Raw genomic sequence first — 20,708 nt, forward strand, 5'->3', positions numbered from 1 at the left:
TGGCATCTCACTCAAGCACAGCAATCGACCGTGTGATGACACCAGAGGGGGCGGGGTGGGGGGTTGCGAGTCATTTAGCCTCAGAGTCTCTATTCAACATTTTGAATGGATTTCGACTTATGACCATTTTGACTGACGGCCGTTTGGTGGCAACGGAACTTGGATGTTACCTGTATATGGAAAAAGTTTGAAAATACACCATTCATTGGTGGATGCGCCTTATACACCGGAATAAAGGTGAATCCAATCCAATCATTTGTAGAGGATGAAAAAAAGCCACATTTGACAGTTGTCAGAAACAAATAGCGAAGAAAAGTACATGTAGACGAAAGTGTGTATTTACATTGCTCTTGCTTGTCAGGTGGGCTTCATCGACTACATCGTCCACCCGTTGTGGGAGACGTGGGCCGACCTGGTGCACCCGGACGCCCAAGAACTTCTGGACACACTGGAGGAGAACCGTGAGTGGTACCTGACCACCATGCCTCAGTCTCCGTCTCCTCCTCCGGATAGACACTTGCAGCATGACCGCTTCCAGTTTGAGATCACGTTGGAGGATCTGGAACACAACAACCACAACCATGTTCACTTGAGGATGGGCGACGGCGCTCAAAGAAGTTCCTGCCTTGAAGAGGAAGCTGGGAGTGAGACGGAAGACGAGCGCAACCATAACAGGGAGCAGAACGGCGTGAGTGATGAGGATGAGGACCAAAAGCGGGAGGAGGGGGAGGAAAACCTCACAGGGGACCGTTTGGACGACGAGACGGGTGACGCTGAAAAAGAAGAGGAGGGAGAGGATGAAGAGACCAAACCGGGGGAGGATGAAGAGAATCTGGATGAAGATGGAGAAGAAAATGTGGACGTAGATGAAACGAATGAGGAGGATGCGGTAGTCGGGAATATGGAGGAGGAAGATGGAGCTAAGGGAAATGTTGACGAGGAGGTGGAAGGTGAGGCAGCGGGAAATGAGGAAGACGAGGGACATGAGGGGGATGTTGCTGAAGAAGAATTGGAGCAAAATGATGTGGAAGAGGATGAAAACGCAGAGGAGCAAGGAGAGCAGGGAGACGTTAAAGAGGAGAAGGATGAGGAAGGAAACGAAGAAGAAGAGGAGAGTTAGTGAAGCAATATAAAGCAAACGGGGTCAAGCGCCAAGATGCAGATGAAAAACGCGCGCAAGGCGAGAGCCTGCCTGTCACTCCTGTGCGCCGTCCGCATGGACACGAGCGAGCTGAGACGTCAGCAGCGGCGGCGGTGTGTGGACTCGTGGGGGAGAACCTCCGCGGCAGGTTGCGACGCAGACGGACGTCCTGACGGACCTTTGGACAAAAGGTCGCAAAATAACACGCAAATTATTTTGTGCCTGTTCCCCTGATGTCACTGACTATTACTTGGCATTGTTTTCTGTGTCGTCCACAACTAAGGTCCAACTGCTCCTGACTTGACCTAAAAGGCAAAATAATAATAATAATACAGAGAAAGTCAAGTCTGTCGTCTTGTGTTCACACGTGAAAAGTTTGGCAATATTGTACCATGAAAAAAAAAAGTCATTACAAATGATTTCCAGGCAAGTTAACGACATCGGGTAATACTCACACAGTAACCCACCTGCAAGGGGTTTCCATGGTAACCCACAAAAAAACAAATCCACAAGAAGCAATGGAGTGTGGGTACGGGCTCAAGGGTGTGTGACGGACGGTCTTCCATGAGGTTTCTTTTTGTAAAAAGACAAATTACGTGCACTTTATCACCTATGTTACATAAATGTACAGAACAAACATGTATTTTAATCTTCTGATGTCATTAAGCAAATATGATCAAACTATTTTTACCTTTTTTTGCCATTGACTTATACAAGTCGAGTTGAGAAGCAATTCCAAATTGTAAGCAATTGAATTTTTGTTGTTGTAATATAATCATATCGACAATGTCATTGAATATAATTGTGTGGAACTGTTTGACAAAGCAAAAATAAATTATATGTGAACATTTTTGAATATGATCATTTAAGAAAATATTGATACGAAATGGAAGTCCTGGGTGGTCCAATAATAAAATAGCCCACTGAAGGAGAAAACAACAGAGCCTTGACTCCTCGAAATACAAAGATATGTTTAAGGAAAAAAATAGCAATATGCTTTAGAATTTAATTTTATGGTGAAATTAAGTCATTCGCTGCCATCCGCGGATTTATAAAGCGCTCGTCAGACCTCTGGCAATGTGTTTCTCTTCCACAGGGGGGCAGCATTTGGCTTTTGTCCTTGTTAGCACTTTGTTACAGCTTCAGGTTTTGTTAAAGCGCAATATAAATCAATTGTATTGCATATTATTTTGTGCAGCCGCCCCCATTTCAATCTCAGATAACTCCAGACACATATAACTGAGGAATTTGCTCTTTTATCTGATGAAAGAAGAGAGTCTAAAGTTTCTTACGCTGCACTGAATGTTTATGTCGCCCTAAAACTCAATACTCTGTGGGTTCCGCAATTTGAGTGAAAATGACAAAAACCCTGGCACTGGAGTGGACACATGTTTGCACATCGTCTGGCAGTGAATGAGTTCATACAAAAATCTTTAATGGGTCCATTAATTGATTTTATGTTTTTGTTTTTTTTTGAGAATTGACAAATATTGCTTTCCATGAATCAGCATTTACCATGTGAACTGATTAAATGGTTTAAAATGGTGAACACTGATGTGGTCTTGTTTTATTCATGGAGACAGATAAGCCTTCAGATACAAAATACAAAGTTCATAATTGGCATTATGGAGTCAGAATAATTCGAACAACACGAAATGACAACGCAAAAAAAAGCCTGGATTTTTTTCCCTTTTTTTTCTTCTTTTTTTTTACCCAAAAAGAAATCTGCAACCAGTCTGCGTACTAATTTCAAAGCGCCCTCCTAATGACATGGTGGAGAATGTTACAAAAGCATTCAAAAGCAAGACATGACCAATTGGGGAGAAAAGTCTCAACATTTTAAGGCATATAACAGATCCAATTGTGATCTTGAGGATCGTGAAGGGTGTGAGCATGTGTGTGTGAGTGATTGTGTATCTGAATCCACGTGGTGCTTTCAGCAGCCAATCAGAGACGTCCAGTCCGGCAAGTTTTGTATCTCCCCGATGTCATTCAGCTGTTGGCTTCCGTGTGTCAGACTGAGCTTGTAGCGCAGGCGCATTTTACACTGAAGAGGCAAAGATGGAGATATGAAATGAGTGCACAGTGCACAACTCCGTCAAGGTTAAAGAATTAAAGCAGAACTCTGTGGAGTAAGTTTGTAACTCATTCACTGTCATTCCTGAATTTATTCGGGATTTGAAAAGTGTGACATGCAGCGCCATTCCCAAATTTGTTCGGGTTTTGGTTTTTCTTGCGAGTGGGGTGCAGATAAAGCACTGTTCAGACCTCTGGCGATGTTTTTTCTCTCCACGAGGGGGCAGCATTTGCCTTTTGTCCATGTTGCTGCAGCTGTTGTTAAAGCCCTATAAATATCAATATGTATCATAGTGATACCTTGGCTTACGACCTTAATTGGTTCCCAGACAGAGTGTGTAAGGCGAAAAGTGTGTATCCCAAAAATTAATTTCCCGTAGGAAACCATTAAAATGAGAAAAATCCGTTCCCAGGTCCCCATAAAACATAATTTTCTACTTTCTAATTTTCGAAGCCTTAAAACAACACAAATCTACCTTATTTTATGTATAATAAATGTGTTATGGTATTATAATTAAAGAAATAAACTGTACTGTATAAGAAAGTGGTTTTATTTACCTTTGTGATGGTCGTTGATGGAATGGAGTGGCCGCTTTCATCAGCATTAAACACTTGATGAGGAACGTAGCCTTCTTCTTTCACCATCTTGAGGACTGATGCCTTGTAGGTGCTTTCTCTGCGATAATTTAACCTAGTTCCTCATCAATTGCGTTCTGTTTAACTGGGTTTATAGCTTTTTGCATCAAGTGTACAGATAGATGGCTTGTGTGGGTTATTTGTGGAGGCTGAATAATGGGAATTTTAACCTAGCAGTCTACACTCTGCCTTTGAACTATCAAAGTTGAAACGAGTCCAAATGTCACTGTTCCATTTTGTCACTCTCTTTCTGCCGTCTGCCTGTCTTTTTAACGTTTAACCACCCCCCACCCCCGTTTCTGGGTTCTTGACCAATCACGTGGATTTAACCAAAGACTGGGGGTGGGGAATAGAGGACCAAAACAAGCCGGCTGCTATTTTCTTGTTAGGATAACGGGTTCGTTCGCGAACGACACATCACTCATTGTGGCAGCTCCGTGTGTATCCCGAAAAATAGTTTGTATGCCAAGGTAAAATTTTCATAAATTTAACGTTCGTAAACCGAATAGTCCGTAAGCCAAGGGGTTCGTAAACCGAGGTATCACTGTAAACTCTTTTTTTTCTGAAGAAAGAAGAGAGTATAAGGTTTCTTACGCTGCATTGAATGTTTATGTCGCCCTAAAACTCAATACTCTGTGGGTTCCGCAATTTGAGTGAAAATGACAAAAATCCTGGCACTGGAGTGGACACATTTTTGCACATCGTCTGCCAGTGAATTAGTTAATGTGTTAAGTCGACCAAGTGAAAAATCCAGAGAAAAATATTGCATTTAAGATATTTCCCGCACTATGAGCTGTTTTATTTTATATAATTTTATTTATGGTTTTATTGTTCTGGTGTTTATTGTTCTTTGAATTTCAATGTGTCATTGGGTGCTTTGAAAGTTAAACAAATTAAATGTTTTATTATTATTATAATAAGGCACATCTATCAGTATATTGATCAATGGATCAATATACTGTTTACAGTTATGTAATATTTTAAATGTTCCAGAAAGTCATTTTGTTCCAGCTAGTGTTGTGAAGGCTCAATATAAAGCTGAATTGTATTGTATTGTCTTTAGCGCAGCTCCATCGAGTGGATGTATAAAAATAACCAACCTTGTGAGGGTTAGCTAACAAGATGACCTGGGCAATGGCAGGCGGGGGCTGCATGGGGTTGTATGGTGGCAGATGTGTTGTCGATGAAGGTTGGAGTTTCACCGACATGGTCTGCAGGACAACAAAAACGGAGGTTGACAGTGGGCTCATAATAATACATTTGATTTCAAGTGCCTTTCAAAGCTCTCAAGGACACTTCATAGTCACAGACAAGCATAGATACAATAATAAATATAATACAATTATAAATAGAATACAATAAATAAAATACAATTATAAATAGAAAGCGAGAGAGAGCTACACAGAAAATGCAATTTTAAATAGGTGGGTTTTGAGATGGGACTTGAAGGTGGGAAGAGAATCGATGTTACAAATGTTGGGAGGAAGTGAGTTCCAGAGTTTGGGGGCAGAGCGGCTGAAAGCTCTGTCCCCCATCGTGCTGAGACGGGCAGGGGGCACACAGAGGTGGAGGAAGAGGATCGGAGAGAACGAGAGGGAATAGAAATTTGAAGTCAAGATAGGTATGGGGGCAAGGTCATGTATAGCTTTAAATGTATAAAGAAGAATTTTATAGTTGATTCTATATATCTCATGACTTGTTGACTTCAGTGTTTGAGGTGTTTTCACCTTTGGGACAGCGGCTTGAAACACAAAATCTTTCACGTTTAGTGAGGAAGTGTTCACCGCGGAGATGACGACCACGGCGACGTCAGGATGGCCGGCAGGCGAGTCCTTGGCGAAATGGAGCAAGATACGGATGCCGCCTTGGTCGTGTATGGTGATAGGCTCCAGCTGACCTATGAAAAAGAAGGACAGCAAGATTTATATCAACATGTGGGGCATCAGGAAGAAGAAAAAGAAAAAAAGACTTCAGCTGATGTTAAAGTTATATATCAACCAATATGCATGTATTGTATTGTATTTTGGACAGTCACCCTCATTTCAAACTCATATAACTCCAGATCCATATAATTTAGGAATTAACAGTTTTTCTGATGAAAGAAGATCGTCTAAGGTTTAGAATGCTGCTTTGAATGTTTATGTAGTCCTAAAACTCAATATTCTGCGGGTCCTGCAATTTGAGTGAACGTGACAAAAACCCTGGCATTGAAGTGGACAAATTTTTGCACATCGTCTGCCAGTGAATGAGTTAAGACCAGGTCCGTTTTTCTCCAGAGACAATTTGAATCTATTTCTAACTCATATTTGTGACATGGGCCCACCTGTCTACTTTAACTCATTCACTGCCATTCACAAATTTATTCGGGAATTGAAAATATAACGTACAGCGCAATTCCCAAATTTGTTCAGGTTTTGTTTTTTCATGCTTTGGTGCCAAGAAAGCGCTGGCCATGGCCTCTGGCAAAGTTTTTTTTCTCCACGAGGGGCAGGATATTTCCCCTTTTCCATGTTAGTGCTTTGTTCTAGCTTCAGCTGTTGTTAATATAAACCAATATGTATGTATTGCATAATATTTTGGACAGCAGCCCTCATTTCAAGCTCATATAACTATAGACCCATATAATTTAGCAATTAACCCTTTTTTCTGACGAAAGAAGAGCCTAAGGTTTCTGATGCTGTATTGAATGTTTATGTAGTCCTAAAACTCAATATTCTGTGGTTCTTGGATTTCGAGTGACAATGACAAAAACCCTGGCACTGGAATGGACACATTTTTGCACATCGTCTGGCAGTGAATGAGATATGAATGAGATGACCCTTCATCGCAAAAGCCAGCTATAGACGTACTAGACTTGATGGTTTCCATGGGAACAAAGATTTTTTTGAGCACATGCTGCGGACAAGAGTCATCTTCCGATGGTGCCTGAGGGGGACTTGAGTAAGATCCTGAATTTGTGAACTGTTGATCTTGTGACCTGACAGGCAGGGGAAAAAAATCGACAATGGCGAATAAAATTCAACTATGTACGGAAAGGTGTCATGTCTTGGTTTCATCACCATATGTTGTTTTCATTTGATGAAGAAAAATCATTATCCCCACATCCACGGACTTTCAGCGAGGGGCCTTGTTCCTTATTTGTTGCATTGACTGCTTCGCTGAGCTGTGGGAAGGGGACAGATTTGCAATTTTTTTCCCCGCCAACAAGCATCACATTATAGCGTCCTGTTCTAAATCTCACCTGCATCAAATCATCACAATACGACTTTGGTGGCAAAGGAAGTAACTCTGGAATCAAAAGGGTATGACAATGTTACACAGAGATTACAAAACTGGTCCAATTTGAACTTTACAAAGTATGACAAATGGAATCAGCAATAGATCAGAAAAATGTACAGCACTTGGTTTTCAATAGTCCAATAGTTAACTCATTCGCTGCCATTCACAAATTTATTTGGGAATTGAAAACATAACGTAGAGCGCCATTCCTGAATTTGTTCCAGTTTTGTTTTTGCTTTTTTGTGTGCCGATAAAGCACTGGCCATGGCCTCTGGCAATGTTTTGTTCTTTTCCACAAGGGGGCAATGTTTCCCCTTTTTCATTGTTAGCGCTTGGTTCCAGCTTCAGATGTTATAAACCAATATGTATGTATTGCGTTGTATTTTGGACAGCCGCCCTCATTTCAAGCTCATATAACTCCAGACCCAATAAAATTTAGGAATTAACTCTTTTTCTGATGAAAGAAAGCAGTCTAAGGTTTCTGACGGTGCATTGAATGTTTATGTAGTCCTAATACGCAATATTCTGTGGGTCCTGCAAATTGAGTGAAAATGACAAAAACCTGGAGTGAACACATTTTTGCACATCGTCTGGCAGTGAGTGAGTTAAAGTGTCCTTGAGAGTTTGGAAAAGAAATAAAATATATTATTATTATTATTATTATCAATCTCTTTTCATCAATGTATGCTACAGCTGCATGTTTGCTTTCAACATTTAGCTTGTAGTCGACGTGCACATTCCACCATTATGTCCCTGATCCACTGGTGGAAGACGCTTTGATTCTCTCCTCTTTCATCTAGAACTGCTTCATGTAACAAAGAGGGTACAGAAAGTGCTTAAGAATGAATGTCTCTCTGTGTCTTTATGTTGTCACATTGTCTTTGTGCTGACATGTTATTTGTTATTTAGTTTTTTTGTTGTTCTTTTGACTTCAACACGGCGCCGAAAGAGTGGCTGCCTTTCCAGCAGCTCATGTATTTTGTTTTCCTACTTTCATCTTTTCATCACTTTGCTGCTGTGAAATGTAAATTTCTCCACTGCGAGACTAATAAAGGCATATCCAATCTAATATAATCATCATTATTGGATTGGATTGGATTGGATTGGATATGCCTTTATTAGTCTCACAGTGGAGAAATTTACATTTCACAGCAGCAAAGTGATGAAAGGAATGAAAGTATAAAAACAAAATACATGAGCTGCTGGAAAGGCAGCCACTCTCGCGGCGCCGTCTTGAAGTCAAAATAACAAAAAAATCTTATGTGTCCTCGATGTTGTCTCATGTCAGCGAGTTACTTTGGTGCATTCTGTTGACATCGCAGATGCTTGGGTAACGGCCAATCACGGCTCGCGTTTTCTGAATTTGGTCATAAAGCTTCAGGACCTTGACACACGGCGTAGTTACGATAAAGGAGTCAGGAATAATGTTAGGACAAGACGGGATTAACCATAAATTACAAAATCTACCAATGTGGTTTACTACGTGTGGATTCAAATGCTCGCTAATCCTATTAACACTCACATGAACAATAATCAAACAAACGATCATACTTAGAAGTTCTGTTTGTGATGTAATGTAGAGAAAGAGATGCCCATTTCACGGTAAGATCAAAGCATTGTATCAAATGGTGAGCATAGTTTTGCTATGTTTGAATGCTGCTGTGCGGATGACCATTATGTGTTTGGGAGCCTTTTACTGAGCATCTTCATCTTTATTAAATTTATACAGTTGCTTGTTCTGTTGCCACAAGGGGACATAAGCCAGTGTAGACAGGTTTGTGTCATCCGACGTGAAGGCTTGGCCAAAACAATCATGTGAATCAAACAATCAATTATATATATATATATATATATATATATATATATATATATATATATATATATATATATATATATATATATATATATATATATATATATCCCCTCTCACTTCATCCTTGCTAATGTTTGCTACGTCTTGGTCCACAACAGTCACGTCTTCTACTCTTTGTTCCTTCTCATTTTCCTCATTCATCAATTCTTCAAAGTACTCTTTCCATCTTGCCATCACACTACTGGCACCTGTTAATACATTGCCATCTCTATCCTTAATCACCCGAACCTGCTGCAAGTCCTTACCATCTTTGTCTATCTGTCTCGCCAGCCTGTAAAGATCAGTCGTTATCGTTATTATTATCATTATTATCACTATTATTATAATTATTAGAATTATTATTCATATTGTTGTTATTATCCATCCATTTTTCATACCGCTTATTCCTCATTGTTGTTATTATTATTTTGTTGGCTTTGCTACATTATGGGAGAGGAGAAAAAAAATTGACCATGCCTGATGGCGGAGTGCTCCGCAAAGCCGCAGAGCTGCAGGTGCTTTCCTTAAAAGACGAAAAGACAGGCAAAGGGGCGTCGAATGTCAAAGGAGCGTCCGTTTTTTTGTCTGTCTGAGGTGTTTCCAGAGTCGAGAGGTCGATGAGGTGGTAGCTCTTGATCTCTCGGGGACTTGTGGGAACTATAAAAAGAACATTCGGTTACACAATTGGAAGAAAAAAAAAGTGAGGATCATTCGTTTGTGTGGGCTCACTTTTATTTTTTTGCGTGGTGGCTTCTTCACTTTGACTTTTTCGATGATATTCTCGCCCCCCTGTTTGCTCCTTGTAGGCGTTCACCGCCAGCGTGAGATCGTCGTTGGCTGCCAGGATCTGTGTCAGAGCCTCGTCGTCATCCACCGTGTCACTGGCCAGCCGGAAAAGGCTCGGCCTCAGCCGCTCGCAGCTCTCATACAAGTCCTGAAATATTTTTGCACATTACCTGGCAGTGAATGAGTTAATGTAACATTTTAATGAGTTAATGTAAAGTTTTAAGAGGGGGTGCGCAATGTCTGGTTGGCGGGCTTCATATGGTTCGGTACCTTCAACTCATTCACTGCTATTCACAAATTTATTCGGGAATTGAAAATATAACACAGGGAGCCATTCCCGAACTTGTTTGGGTGCCGATAAAGCACTGGTCATGGCCTCTGGTAACGTTTTTTTTTTCTTTTCCACAAAGGGACAGCGGTTCCCTTTTTTCCATGTTAGCGCTTTTTTCCAGCTTCAGCTGTTGCTAAAGCGCTATATAAAGCAATATATGTATCGCATTGTATTTTGGACATCTGCCCACATTTCAAGCTCACAAAAACTGAAAGAAGAGAGTCTAAGGTTTCTTACGCTGCATTGTAATCCTAAAACTCAATATTCTGTGGCTCTTGGAATTCAAGTGACAATGACAAAAACATTTGCACTAGAGTGAACACATTTTTGCACATGTCTGGCAGTGAATGAATTAATAAGGCCCTTATTAAAATTCATGTGTATACTATTTGTTGTTTCAATTTTAAAATAATGCTAACCCTCTCTCTTTTATTCTTCACATTTGGAGTCTGTTCTCATGTTGTATTGTGCAGATGAAGATTTGTCACGTTACCTTTAATTCGTCTGTGGGTTGTAAAGGTGCTTCGGTGTACTCATCCAACATCTCTCTGAGCTGCTTGGTGCTGCTCTCCACCGCCTTAAGAGTGGTTTCACGCTTGGTTGCTTTCTTCGCTTTCTCCTCCTCCTAACAGATGCACAGAAAAGGATTTGTTGTTTAACTAAAGAAAACAAAAAACAAAAAAAAAAACTGATAAAGAAGAGACAGAATAAAAGTTATCATATTTAAAGGTTTCATGCTTAGAAGGCCCACAATGGAAGCACAGAAAATCTGGTGTCAATCTGAGATGAACAGACACATCCTGTTAAACTGGCATCTTCATGTAGGAGATCTGGCCTCGGACTAATTTACGACTTGATAAACTCCTTCACAGGAAGAGGTCATTAGTCAGGTTACAAATCTATCGGTTCATGGAAAGGACAACCAATTAAAATGTCTATGTTCTGTTGTTTTATAGTTGTTGGTGCTTGGGACATCCAGGGGTATTCAAATCAAGAAGACTGTTTTAGTCATGTATCACAATTTGCATATACAGTGATACCTTCTTACGAACTTACTTGGTTACCAGACAGTGTGTAAGGCAAAAAGTGTGTATCCCAAAAATTAATTTCCCATAGGAGACCATTAAAATGAGAATAATCTGTTCCCAGGTTCCCATAAAAGATAACTTATTCTCTACTTTTTAATTTTCTAAGCCTTAAAACTACACAATATACCTTATTTTATGTATAATAAATGTGTTATGGTATTATAATTAAAGAAATAAACTGTACTGAATAATAAAATAAATATAAAATATATTATTGTAAATAAATAAATATAAATTTTTTATTTCCCTTTCTGATGGTCGTTGATGGCTTGATGGAATGGAGTGGCTGGTTTCATCAGCATTAAACACTTGATGAGGAACGTAACCTTTTTCTTTCATAATCTTGAGGAATGATCCCTTGTAGGTGCTTTCTCTGTGATAATTGTATCTAGTTCCTCATCAATTGTGTTCTGTTTAGTTGTTGATAGCTTTTCGCATTAAGTGTACAGGTGGCTTGTGCGGGTTATTTGTGGAGCCTGATTGATGGGATATTTGAACCTTGCAGTCTACACTCTGCCTTTGAACTATCAAAGTTGAAACTCTCACGGTCGTCTGCCAGTCTCTTTAATGTTTAAACCACCCCCCTTACTGCTACGTTCTTGACCAATCATGTGGCTTTAACGGAAGACTGGGGGCGGGGAATAGATGATAAAAACAGTCGGCTGCCATTTTGTTGTTAGAAGAACGGGCTCGTCATCACTCATTGAGGCAGCTCCGTGTACGAAAAGGTTCGTATGCCAAGGTATACGTGTTCGAGCCTTTGTTCACAGGGTCCAACCGAACATCTCTGACAACATATGAAGGTATGAGATCTCACCTCTTTCATTGTGCTTTTAATGAGCCTGTTAGCGGTTTCCAAGTCTTCGGGACGTCGACTTTTTAATAATCTGGCGAGGAGCTGGAGGAAAGAAAACAAGGGCGACTATTGTAGTGATGCTGGAAATGACACACAGCACTTCAATGTCCACCTACACACCGTCGCCTTGTCCTCTTGGTCAAACACGGAGTCTGCGACTCTTTGAGGTGGAGGGGCCATGATGACTTTATCTGGTAGTTTGGGATCTTTTTTGATGACCCCTAAAAAAGGTAAAATGCAAAAACGGATGTTTAAAAAATAAAAAAAGGAACGTGAGACAACTTCACTGCACCTTGTTTCTTGAGCATGGAATAGGCGTCCTGTATTTTGGTTTCCTCTTTGAGCCACAGTGTCCAACCATAAAGAACCTGAGTCAGCCTTTCTTTCACTGACTGGGCAGTCCACGAACCAAAGTACTGTCGAGAGGAAGTTGACTGAGTCAAAACAAAATTGACAGCACCACATATAAGAGTTGAACACCCCGTAGTCAGATTTTGTTCATTTTAATGTATGGGAGTTTTACAGTGAACTTTAACTGGGAATGGCAATACAGTACTGAGCTTTACGTGAACAATACAACATAATACAATACATATTGATTTATACAGTGAGACCTCAACTTACGAACACCTTATATTACGAACTTTTCGTCTTACGAACGTCAAATTTATGAAAATTAAACCTTATAATAAGTACTTTTCATATTACACATTCACCACAGCTGAAACACCAAAGCACACGACCTTCGGATCTGGCGGAGTGATCTTCGGCGGAAGCACATGACCGAACAGTGCTCCAGCCGGCGCTACTTTCCACACCCCCTCTCTCTGAATTCACACATCCATCGCCTCCGAGGAGCTTTTTGCAGATAATTTTACTATTATGGAACCGGAAAATAAACACCGCAGGCTCGTGTTCAGACTCAGTTCAAATGTGGTGCGTTACTATGAATAAATTGAAGAAACTACCAGCCGTACACGTCTACTCTGCTCTGTTTATATATCATCCAAGACTTGGGGTGCGTTCAGGTTCGAGAATCACGCACGACTTCTTATGACTCTAGGCTATTTGGAAAGCATTGTCTAACTCACAGGTGTCAAAGTCAAGGCCCGCGGGCCAAATCCGGCCCGCCACATCATTTTTTTCGGCCCGCAAAAGCAAATCAAACTTGTTAAATTCCATGATGATTGCTAAAATCTGAGCCAAAATGTCATATTTTTGGATGTCAATTTGAAAATGAGTTATTCATTAATTTGCTGTGTGCTCTATATGTAATATTTGAAGGGATTTAAGCATTCTAATGGGTTCCCCAAATTCATAACGGCCCTCGAGAGGAAACCATAACTACAATGTGGCCCGCGGCAAAAAATGACTTTGACACCCCTGGTCTAACTGAATGAGCAGGGACAAACACTTGCCAACGTTTTTGTGTTTCTACACTTGAACACCCCCTGTCAAGATGCGATAGAAGTGATTGTGATTGGCTAAAGGGTAGTCATGTGTCATGGTCAGCCAATCAGAGCTAGTCTTTTCACACACACCGGAACAGCGTGTCAATAGTCACGCTAAATTGTCACGTGCGAGTTGACAGCTGAGGCGGGGCCGCCGCTCGCGACACTTCAATTTCATTTCATTTCAACGAGTCACTGTCACCTCATCAGTGACATGATTACGACGAAAGTGAATCGCTGTGTCTTGTGCTGGCAAATCCAACAGTTTGCTTTGCACGAGGTGATTGTTAGACGTGATCGCGTAAGTTTGTTGCTTTCCGGTTTTTGATCGCGAGTGTGCCATTTTATTCGCCCCGTCTGCCTTCTTTTGTCACGTTTTATTCCGCGTCCGTGGAATCATCGGATGCGCGCTTTTTGTTGTAATAAAATCTCTGCCAGCACCTACGGGACTCGAAGTGAATGCAGATGACATCGAGGACCTTGTTGCTGACTATAATGAGGTCATCAACACAGATAATTTGATTTGCCATCAAGAGGCCATTCAGCAGTTGATGTACAGGCTTTTATTGAACAGTTCCATCCAGAAAAGGCTATGACAATCATCAAAATGATGAATGATAATGTGATGCCTCAGTTTCGTAAGACCTTACAAGTCAGAAAGCAACAGGTGTCAATTAAGAGCCATCAATGACCATCACAAATGTAAATAAAGTGACTTTATTATCCAGTGCAGTGTATTTCTTTCATTACAATACAATAGCACATTTATTATACACAGAATAAGTGTAGTTTTAAGGCTTATTTAGTTGAAAAGTATATTTTATGGAAACCCAGGAACGGATTATTCCCATTTTAATGGTTTCCTATGGGAATTTTTTTTTGAGATACCACTTTACACACTCTGTTTGGGAACCAAGTAAGTTCGTAAGTTGAGGTCTCACTGTATAGCGCTTTAAAAACGGCTGAAGCTGTAACAAAGCGCTTATCATGGACGACTATCCTATACAAGAAATAAAGCAGTCACAAAGACTGTATTTTTTTTTCTTCAACATTGCGATTACAATTGAACACAAAATATTAATATCTAGAAAAACTGCTAAGTTGTTTCACTCGTAAGTCAATGTACCACTGTACTTCGGTTTCCACAATTTTACTTTTGAAAAATGATTTGAAACTATTCACTGCCAGACGATGCGCAAAAATGTGTCCATTCCAGTGCCAGGGTTTTTGTCATTTTCACTCAAATTGCAGGACCCACACAGTATGGGTTTTAGGACTATATGAACATTCAATGCAGCGTCAGAAACCTTAGACTATCAGTGTGGAGTTATCTGAGCTTGAAATGGGGGTGGCTGTATAAAATACAATACATTGATTTCTAGAGCGCTTTAACAACAGCTGAAGCTGTTACAAAACACCAACATGGACAAAAGGCAAATGCTGCCACCTGGTGGAAGGGAAAAACATTGCCAGAGGTTTGACCAGCGCTTTATCTGTAACCCCGCAAGAAAAACCAAAACCTGAACAAATTTGGGAATGGCGTTCCATGTCACTTTTCAATTCCGGAGTATAAATTTAGGGTTTGAACCATATCCGAACACCATCACCATCGTCTCTTACCTTTGGCGACAACACTTTAATGAGTTCGTTAAGGAATCGGAATTTAGCTGCTTCGCCGTGGAATCTCTTGCCACAGTTGTTCATGCACGCCTCGAGAACCTGGGAACAAAAGCAGCCACGAGAGCCGTGTCGCTCCATGTCACATGAGGGGGGTCAGAAGATCCAGCGAGTGACACTTAAAGTGGAACGATAATGTGGGGGAGGGATATTCAGCGTATTTTGCCCGACATGTGACACAAGTTAGTCGCGCGTCATTATTCTCAGGCCCCCTGCTATGTAGAAATATCAGACAAATGTTCTATTCCTTCCTATAGGACGCATGTGACAGCCTAGATGAAAAAAGGTCTTTCCAAAAATATTGATGCTATTTTGGAGAACAATTTGGTATTTATTTATCTTAAATAGAGTCACTGGGGTGTACAATTTTTTTCACAAATAGCCTCCAACGGATCATTGTGATGCTATCTGCGTACTAATTCGAAACAACCTGCTGAAGTGCTTCCCATCCCAAAATAGGCTAGGATTTTGATGACTTACAGTCAGAGCTTGAAGAGCCTCTTTTTCTTGGGGAGATTGGATTTTATAAGCAAGAAGACTGAGACCCACCTGTGGACTGAAATGAAACAAAATAAGATTAACCGTACGGTCAAGACGGTTAGCAGACAGTTAGCCATTTCAATACATTCAAAGGACTTTAGTCGTTCTATCAGTGGCGGGCCGTGCATGTCACTCCTAGGCCGTCGTGCCACGTCTGAATCACTCCACAGCTGCGAGTGTGGTGTGATTTACTACACGTCCACTGGAGGATGGACAGGAAATAACGAAGAAATTTAGAAATACTGTCATTACACTGTTTGAATTTTTACGATACACGTGTGAATTCATAAGCTCATAAAAATTGTTATATTAATTTCTATTGTTGCGAGTTTCGGTACTGCCCAACCTTTCTTGAAGATGTCCATCTATTCTTGAAAAGTCTGTCTTGAAAATGGCTTTTACACAAAATCTGCAACCAAGTGCATTTTTTGCTCCTACTTCAGCCATTGTGGGTTGATAAAACTGCTATTAAATCAACAAAATATGCTCGTTACAAATACAGTATGCTACCTCTGGCCAGTATGCTCTTAACAAGCGGCTCGTGATGCTATTATTGGCTAGTGACTTGCCAGTCATAGCTTGCGAAAACATTGCTCGCGCCTTCCAGCAGGCATTGGGTTGCCAACTCTAACTCTGATTGGTTAAAGCAACAGTTTCATCGACATTGATTTTTATCTTCCAGGGCCTGCAGAACTGATTGTGAAAACATCCAGGTAGATTTCTGGCCCTGGTAACCAATGATGGCTGACATTTGGTTGGTTAAATGCTTAAATATAAAAACACACATCTAGAAGCAGCACAACAGGGTAAAAGCAATGAAAGGAAGCTGTAAGACAATTTGGAATTATTTAATCAAAATTCATGGACAAAATATAATTCACATTAGTCTGTGATTCAGATATTTTTAGGCCAGCAGAGAAGGCCATACAGGCCTTGACGGTCCACTACTGCATTCTAACAATAAAAACGAAAGGACAATATGTAAGGCTGAATTAGTGGTAAAAGGTTGACTTTAGTTTTTTTTTTTTTTTCATCCGTTGTATGCATTCTTGTTACAATATCATTTCACTTATTCAAAACTCATTCTTAATTGGTCAAAAACGCCAGTCAAGCACTGGTGAGATCAGTCCGGAAGCCTCAATTTTGTAGTGGATAGAAAACCTACCCATACAGATTGATAACTGAAAAGCTACAGAGATGCCAAAGAAGACAACAATGTAGTTTGGATGGTGCTCGCAAGATGTGGATTGTAAGTCGGAACAGCAATATGACAACATAACTGTGAGGCAACACTGTTGCATTTCAACCGTGAACCTGAATTTGCTCTGTTAAGGAGTTAAACTTTAACAGCAGTTTGGATCTCATTTCAATACTCTGCTCACCCATCAGCCTCCTTGTTGACTGATTGAAAGAAGGCCTGGATGCAGTCCCATCTGTCCTCCTGGTTGGTCGGGTCCGTGGCCCTGTCTGGACAAGAGCAAAGTGTTCAAACGCCACACTGAGGTGACCGTAGGGTAATTATAACACAGTAAAAAATAGACAATTAAAAAGAAAGATTATCATTATAACAGTAAAAAATAGACAATTAAAAAGAAAGATTATCATTCTGTCCAGCGATACTGATATTGCATTTGACCAAAAACTGAATTCAAATTTCAAAAAGTAACCACGATCTGAATTGGGGTTTATTTGAACAGAAAGAGAACAAATAGTTAAAATGGCTTAATGGACAAAAGGCAACGCACAGGTATATGTAAAACATGATACATTTATTAACACTTGTTATTTCTAGTAGCATATTACAGTATATGATTGCTACTTTTGGTGTAAAATTATTCTAAAATGTTGACACAGTAAGAAAGGTCATTTAGTGGTACCATATGAAGTCACATTGCTGATTCAAGCAACAATGTCTCTTTTTTTAGGCAATCAGATGCCAGTGATACTTGGATTTTTCAATGCTAAAACACACTGCCTAATACAGTAGAATGAAAGAAAATTAATTTAGAGTTCTGTCTTGCTTTTAGGTAAGTTCACCATTCTGGCAAATTCTGCATTTATTAATAACTCACTGTAGAAAATGTTTCACATATTATTTCCTTGTCTAACGTTAGTTCTTGGGTAAATCGCAGTTATTACTTTACCATTTTTTTGGGGGGGGGCTTAGCGGTATTGCGGTATATTGTTCATTTCATGCAAGTAAAAACACAATTCACCAAAGTTAGAATTCAGCACGTGGGCAACCATTTGCCGTTTATCAAACTTTAGTTTAAGTGAGGACCTAGTCATGTTGTATTCATAAGTATATTTAGCTTATTAATTGGCTATGTTGTTGACTGTCAGGCAAAATCTTTCAAAAACAAAAATCAACGTTCACCCGTCTTCCATGACCACAAAGTGCACGCGCACGCGTTAAATGAACCAACTTCCTGTTACAAGAGTCTTCTGTTCCCACCGTTTGCACTACAAAACATATTGATAATAACAGCGTGAGATAAATCGAATTGTCCAGGCTGTTAGTGGCAATCAAATAGTCGAATAAAAATCCTATACAGGGATGTCACGAGTTGCGAGGTATGGAGAGCAGAAGCCATCGGAGGGATGCGTTCACTGGCATTGCGTCAAAACTGAAGCAAAGCGCCAAGGTAACCCAAGTCAACCGAAACCGAATCGATACACGTTCGAGTGGGCGTCTACTCACTAAGCAATAAGTCTAAAGTTGGGTGGCTGTCGTCGTTCGCCATAGCTGCTTCTCTGCTGCTGTGCCTCCGGTCGACGTGTGTGAGAAGTGTCACTTGACAAAAAGCGAAGATGTCAAACTGGCTGGCCCGCGACGACACGTGACACTCACACCGCATTCATTCGTCACACTTTGTGTACACTCGACACACGTACACGCGAGAACACGAGTTGGCCGACTGAGGAAATATTTCTTTCGTACACAATCTCAATTGAATTAAACCACAACTTCAACTTTTAACTGTCCGGTACAGTGTCATTGGTAAGCGAAGGAGTTACGGTGGGTATGAACGCGCCATGGTAGTTGACAAACCGACTACAGTAATCCCTCGTTTTTCGCTGTAGCTGGGGACCAGGACCACCCACGATCGACGAAAATCCGCGACATAACAATAAAAACAATAATAATAATAAATACATTTCATTTATAAGGGGCTTTCAAAACACTCAACGACACTTTACAGTCACAGGATATTTTTTCTGAGGGTGAGCAGCGGCAGCCACACGCGCCAGCGTTCACTCAACCCGAATAATAACCCATGTGATAAGACAAAGAAGGGTGCTGGTCGCTATTGAGAAGATGCACATCCAATCCACATGGCTGTAAACCATGGGATATTGTGCTGTCATTGGGTGATGTCAGCGCTAGGAACCAATGAAGCGGAACGTTTTTTCCCCCTCGAAAAAAACAATTGCCCATTGCATCAAAACTACGATAATTGAACCGCGACGTAGCAAGGGATTACTGTTGTAGTGGTCAAGTCCAATAAATACATAGTCAGCGAACTGAACCAAAAGTTTTTACGGAAAAATTAAAAATGCTCAGTATGAAGGAGGATAGAAGCCAATAAAGGATATAGGTTGAAAACAGGGTTGGGCAGTATGAAAGGAAGGAGTGATCAAAGGAAAAATTAAGTGAACTAAGAACTAAGGATGTGTGAAAACACGGAATGGATAATATGAAAGAAAAGGAAATTTAAAGGACAACCGACGTCTCCGGACAAGTTGTGTCCATAATTTGTAAAATCGCTTAAAATGACTTCTACTGAGCGTATTTGAATAAGATTCCACCGCATATAGCTATATTTTACGTTTTAAGACTCGTGCTGAATATTCAGGAAGTCTTGTTTTTGAGTTTGTGACGAGTCCGTACGTGACGTCACTAAAGGAACGCCCCTGACCGAAAAAAGACACATTGTAGCAGTCCTTCCATCACGTCAATGTATTTTGCTGTACTTGTTTGGTCTGACAACCTCGTGTTGCACCCAAAAGCCACCAGAAGAGGGAGCCCAAGCTCCATATAAGAAATTTATCAGCCTGTGGAAACGGAGGTGGCCACAGGAGGTCGCCATTTTGTGCCTCTTTTTTGTGTGAGAGATTTCTCCCCAATGTTGCCTCAAAATGGCACAAATAAATTATTTAATCAATTGAAAACATGTATGCTTTCGTCTTCAGAACTATTTGAATCATATTCATAACTGGATGTGTAACAAGAAAGCATATTCTCTGAATTTGAAGCCATTGTTTTGATTCACTAGCAATGCAAGACGTCTTGCTGAAGAGTCACGAACTGGGGGCGGGACTTTATGAAAATGCCCAATTCGCAGCTCAATTTTATATATATATATATATATATATATATACAGTAAAGTCTCGTTATATCGATATTCTCGGGAGTCGGAAAAAATATCGATATAACCGGACTATCGATATATCCGATCCTGCGGCATGTAAATTTTCTCCTTGCGTTCATAGAAATAGTATCGTAATAAGCAGTACCATCGATATAACCGATATCGATATAACGAGACTTTACTGTGTGTGTGTATATATATATATATATATATATACAGTAAAGTCTCGTTATATCGATATTCAAGGGAGTCCGAAAAAATATCGATATAACCGGGACTATCGATATATCCGACCCTGTTCGCATGTAATTTTCTCCGTGCGTGCATAGAAATAGTATCGATATAACCGGGACTATCGATATATCCGATATAACGAGACTTTACTGTGTGTGTATATATATATATATATATATATATATATATATATATATATATATATATATATATATATATATATATATATATATACATATATATATATATATACATATATATATATATATATACATATATATATATATATATATATATATATATATATATATATATATATATATATATATATATATATATATATATATATATATATATATATATATATATAATTTTTTTTTATCGATAA

The 20,708-nt window shown here is 39.9% G+C and overlaps 3 protein-coding genes across 6 annotated transcripts in view; 1 reads left to right on the forward strand and 2 right to left on the reverse strand.

Annotated features, from left to right (window-relative positions):
* LOC148892352 (3',5'-cyclic-AMP phosphodiesterase 4C-like) overlaps positions 1-2,528 on the forward strand; it is an 18,796-nt gene extending 16,268 nt beyond the window's left edge. The window contains exon 16 of the mRNA XM_089005762.1: positions 362-2,528. Within this exon, the coding sequence (XP_088861888.1) occupies positions 362-1,120 (759 nt within the window). The 3' untranslated portion in view covers positions 1,121-2,528. The remainder of the gene's footprint in view (positions 1-361) is intronic.
* A 148-nt stretch (positions 2,529-2,676) lies between these two features.
* On the reverse strand, positions 2,677-20,220 carry LOC148892353 (ADP-ribosylation factor-binding protein GGA2-like). Of its 4 annotated transcripts, XM_089005766.1 has the most exons (16): positions 18,415-20,216; positions 17,096-17,180; positions 15,654-15,729; positions 15,117-15,215; positions 12,338-12,461; positions 12,166-12,266; positions 12,007-12,087; positions 10,595-10,726; positions 9,714-9,918; positions 9,462-9,641; positions 7,095-7,141; positions 6,913-7,016; positions 6,703-6,830; positions 5,581-5,750; positions 4,954-5,064; positions 2,677-3,188 (listed from the first exon to the last, which is right to left on the reverse strand). In XM_089005766.1, exons 1-16 carry the CDS (start codon positions 18,569-18,571, stop codon positions 3,078-3,080), a joined length of 1,911 nt encoding a protein of 636 aa, XP_088861892.1. In that variant the 5' UTR covers positions 18,572-20,216; the 3' UTR covers positions 2,677-3,077. The 4 variants fall into 4 exon arrangements, with proteins under 4 accessions (XP_088861892.1, XP_088861891.1, XP_088861893.1 ...); XM_089005765.1 differs by having other exon boundaries at positions 6,913-7,141; positions 18,415-20,220; XM_089005767.1 differs by having other exon boundaries at positions 6,913-7,141; positions 17,930-20,220.
* ears2 (glutamyl-tRNA synthetase 2, mitochondrial) overlaps positions 17,093-20,708 on the reverse strand; it is a 28,792-nt gene continuing 25,176 nt past the window's right edge. The window contains exon 16 of the mRNA XM_089005772.1: positions 17,093-17,180. The gene's annotated coding sequence lies outside the window, so the exon portion shown is untranslated. The remainder of the gene's footprint in view (positions 17,181-20,708) is intronic.

This window comes from Hippocampus bargibanti, linkage group LG10 (assembly GCF_051943395.1).
Source record: "Hippocampus bargibanti isolate YZ-2025 linkage group LG10, ASM5194339v1, whole genome shotgun sequence".
Classification (NCBI taxonomy): domain Eukaryota; kingdom Metazoa; phylum Chordata; class Actinopteri; order Syngnathiformes; family Syngnathidae; genus Hippocampus; species Hippocampus bargibanti.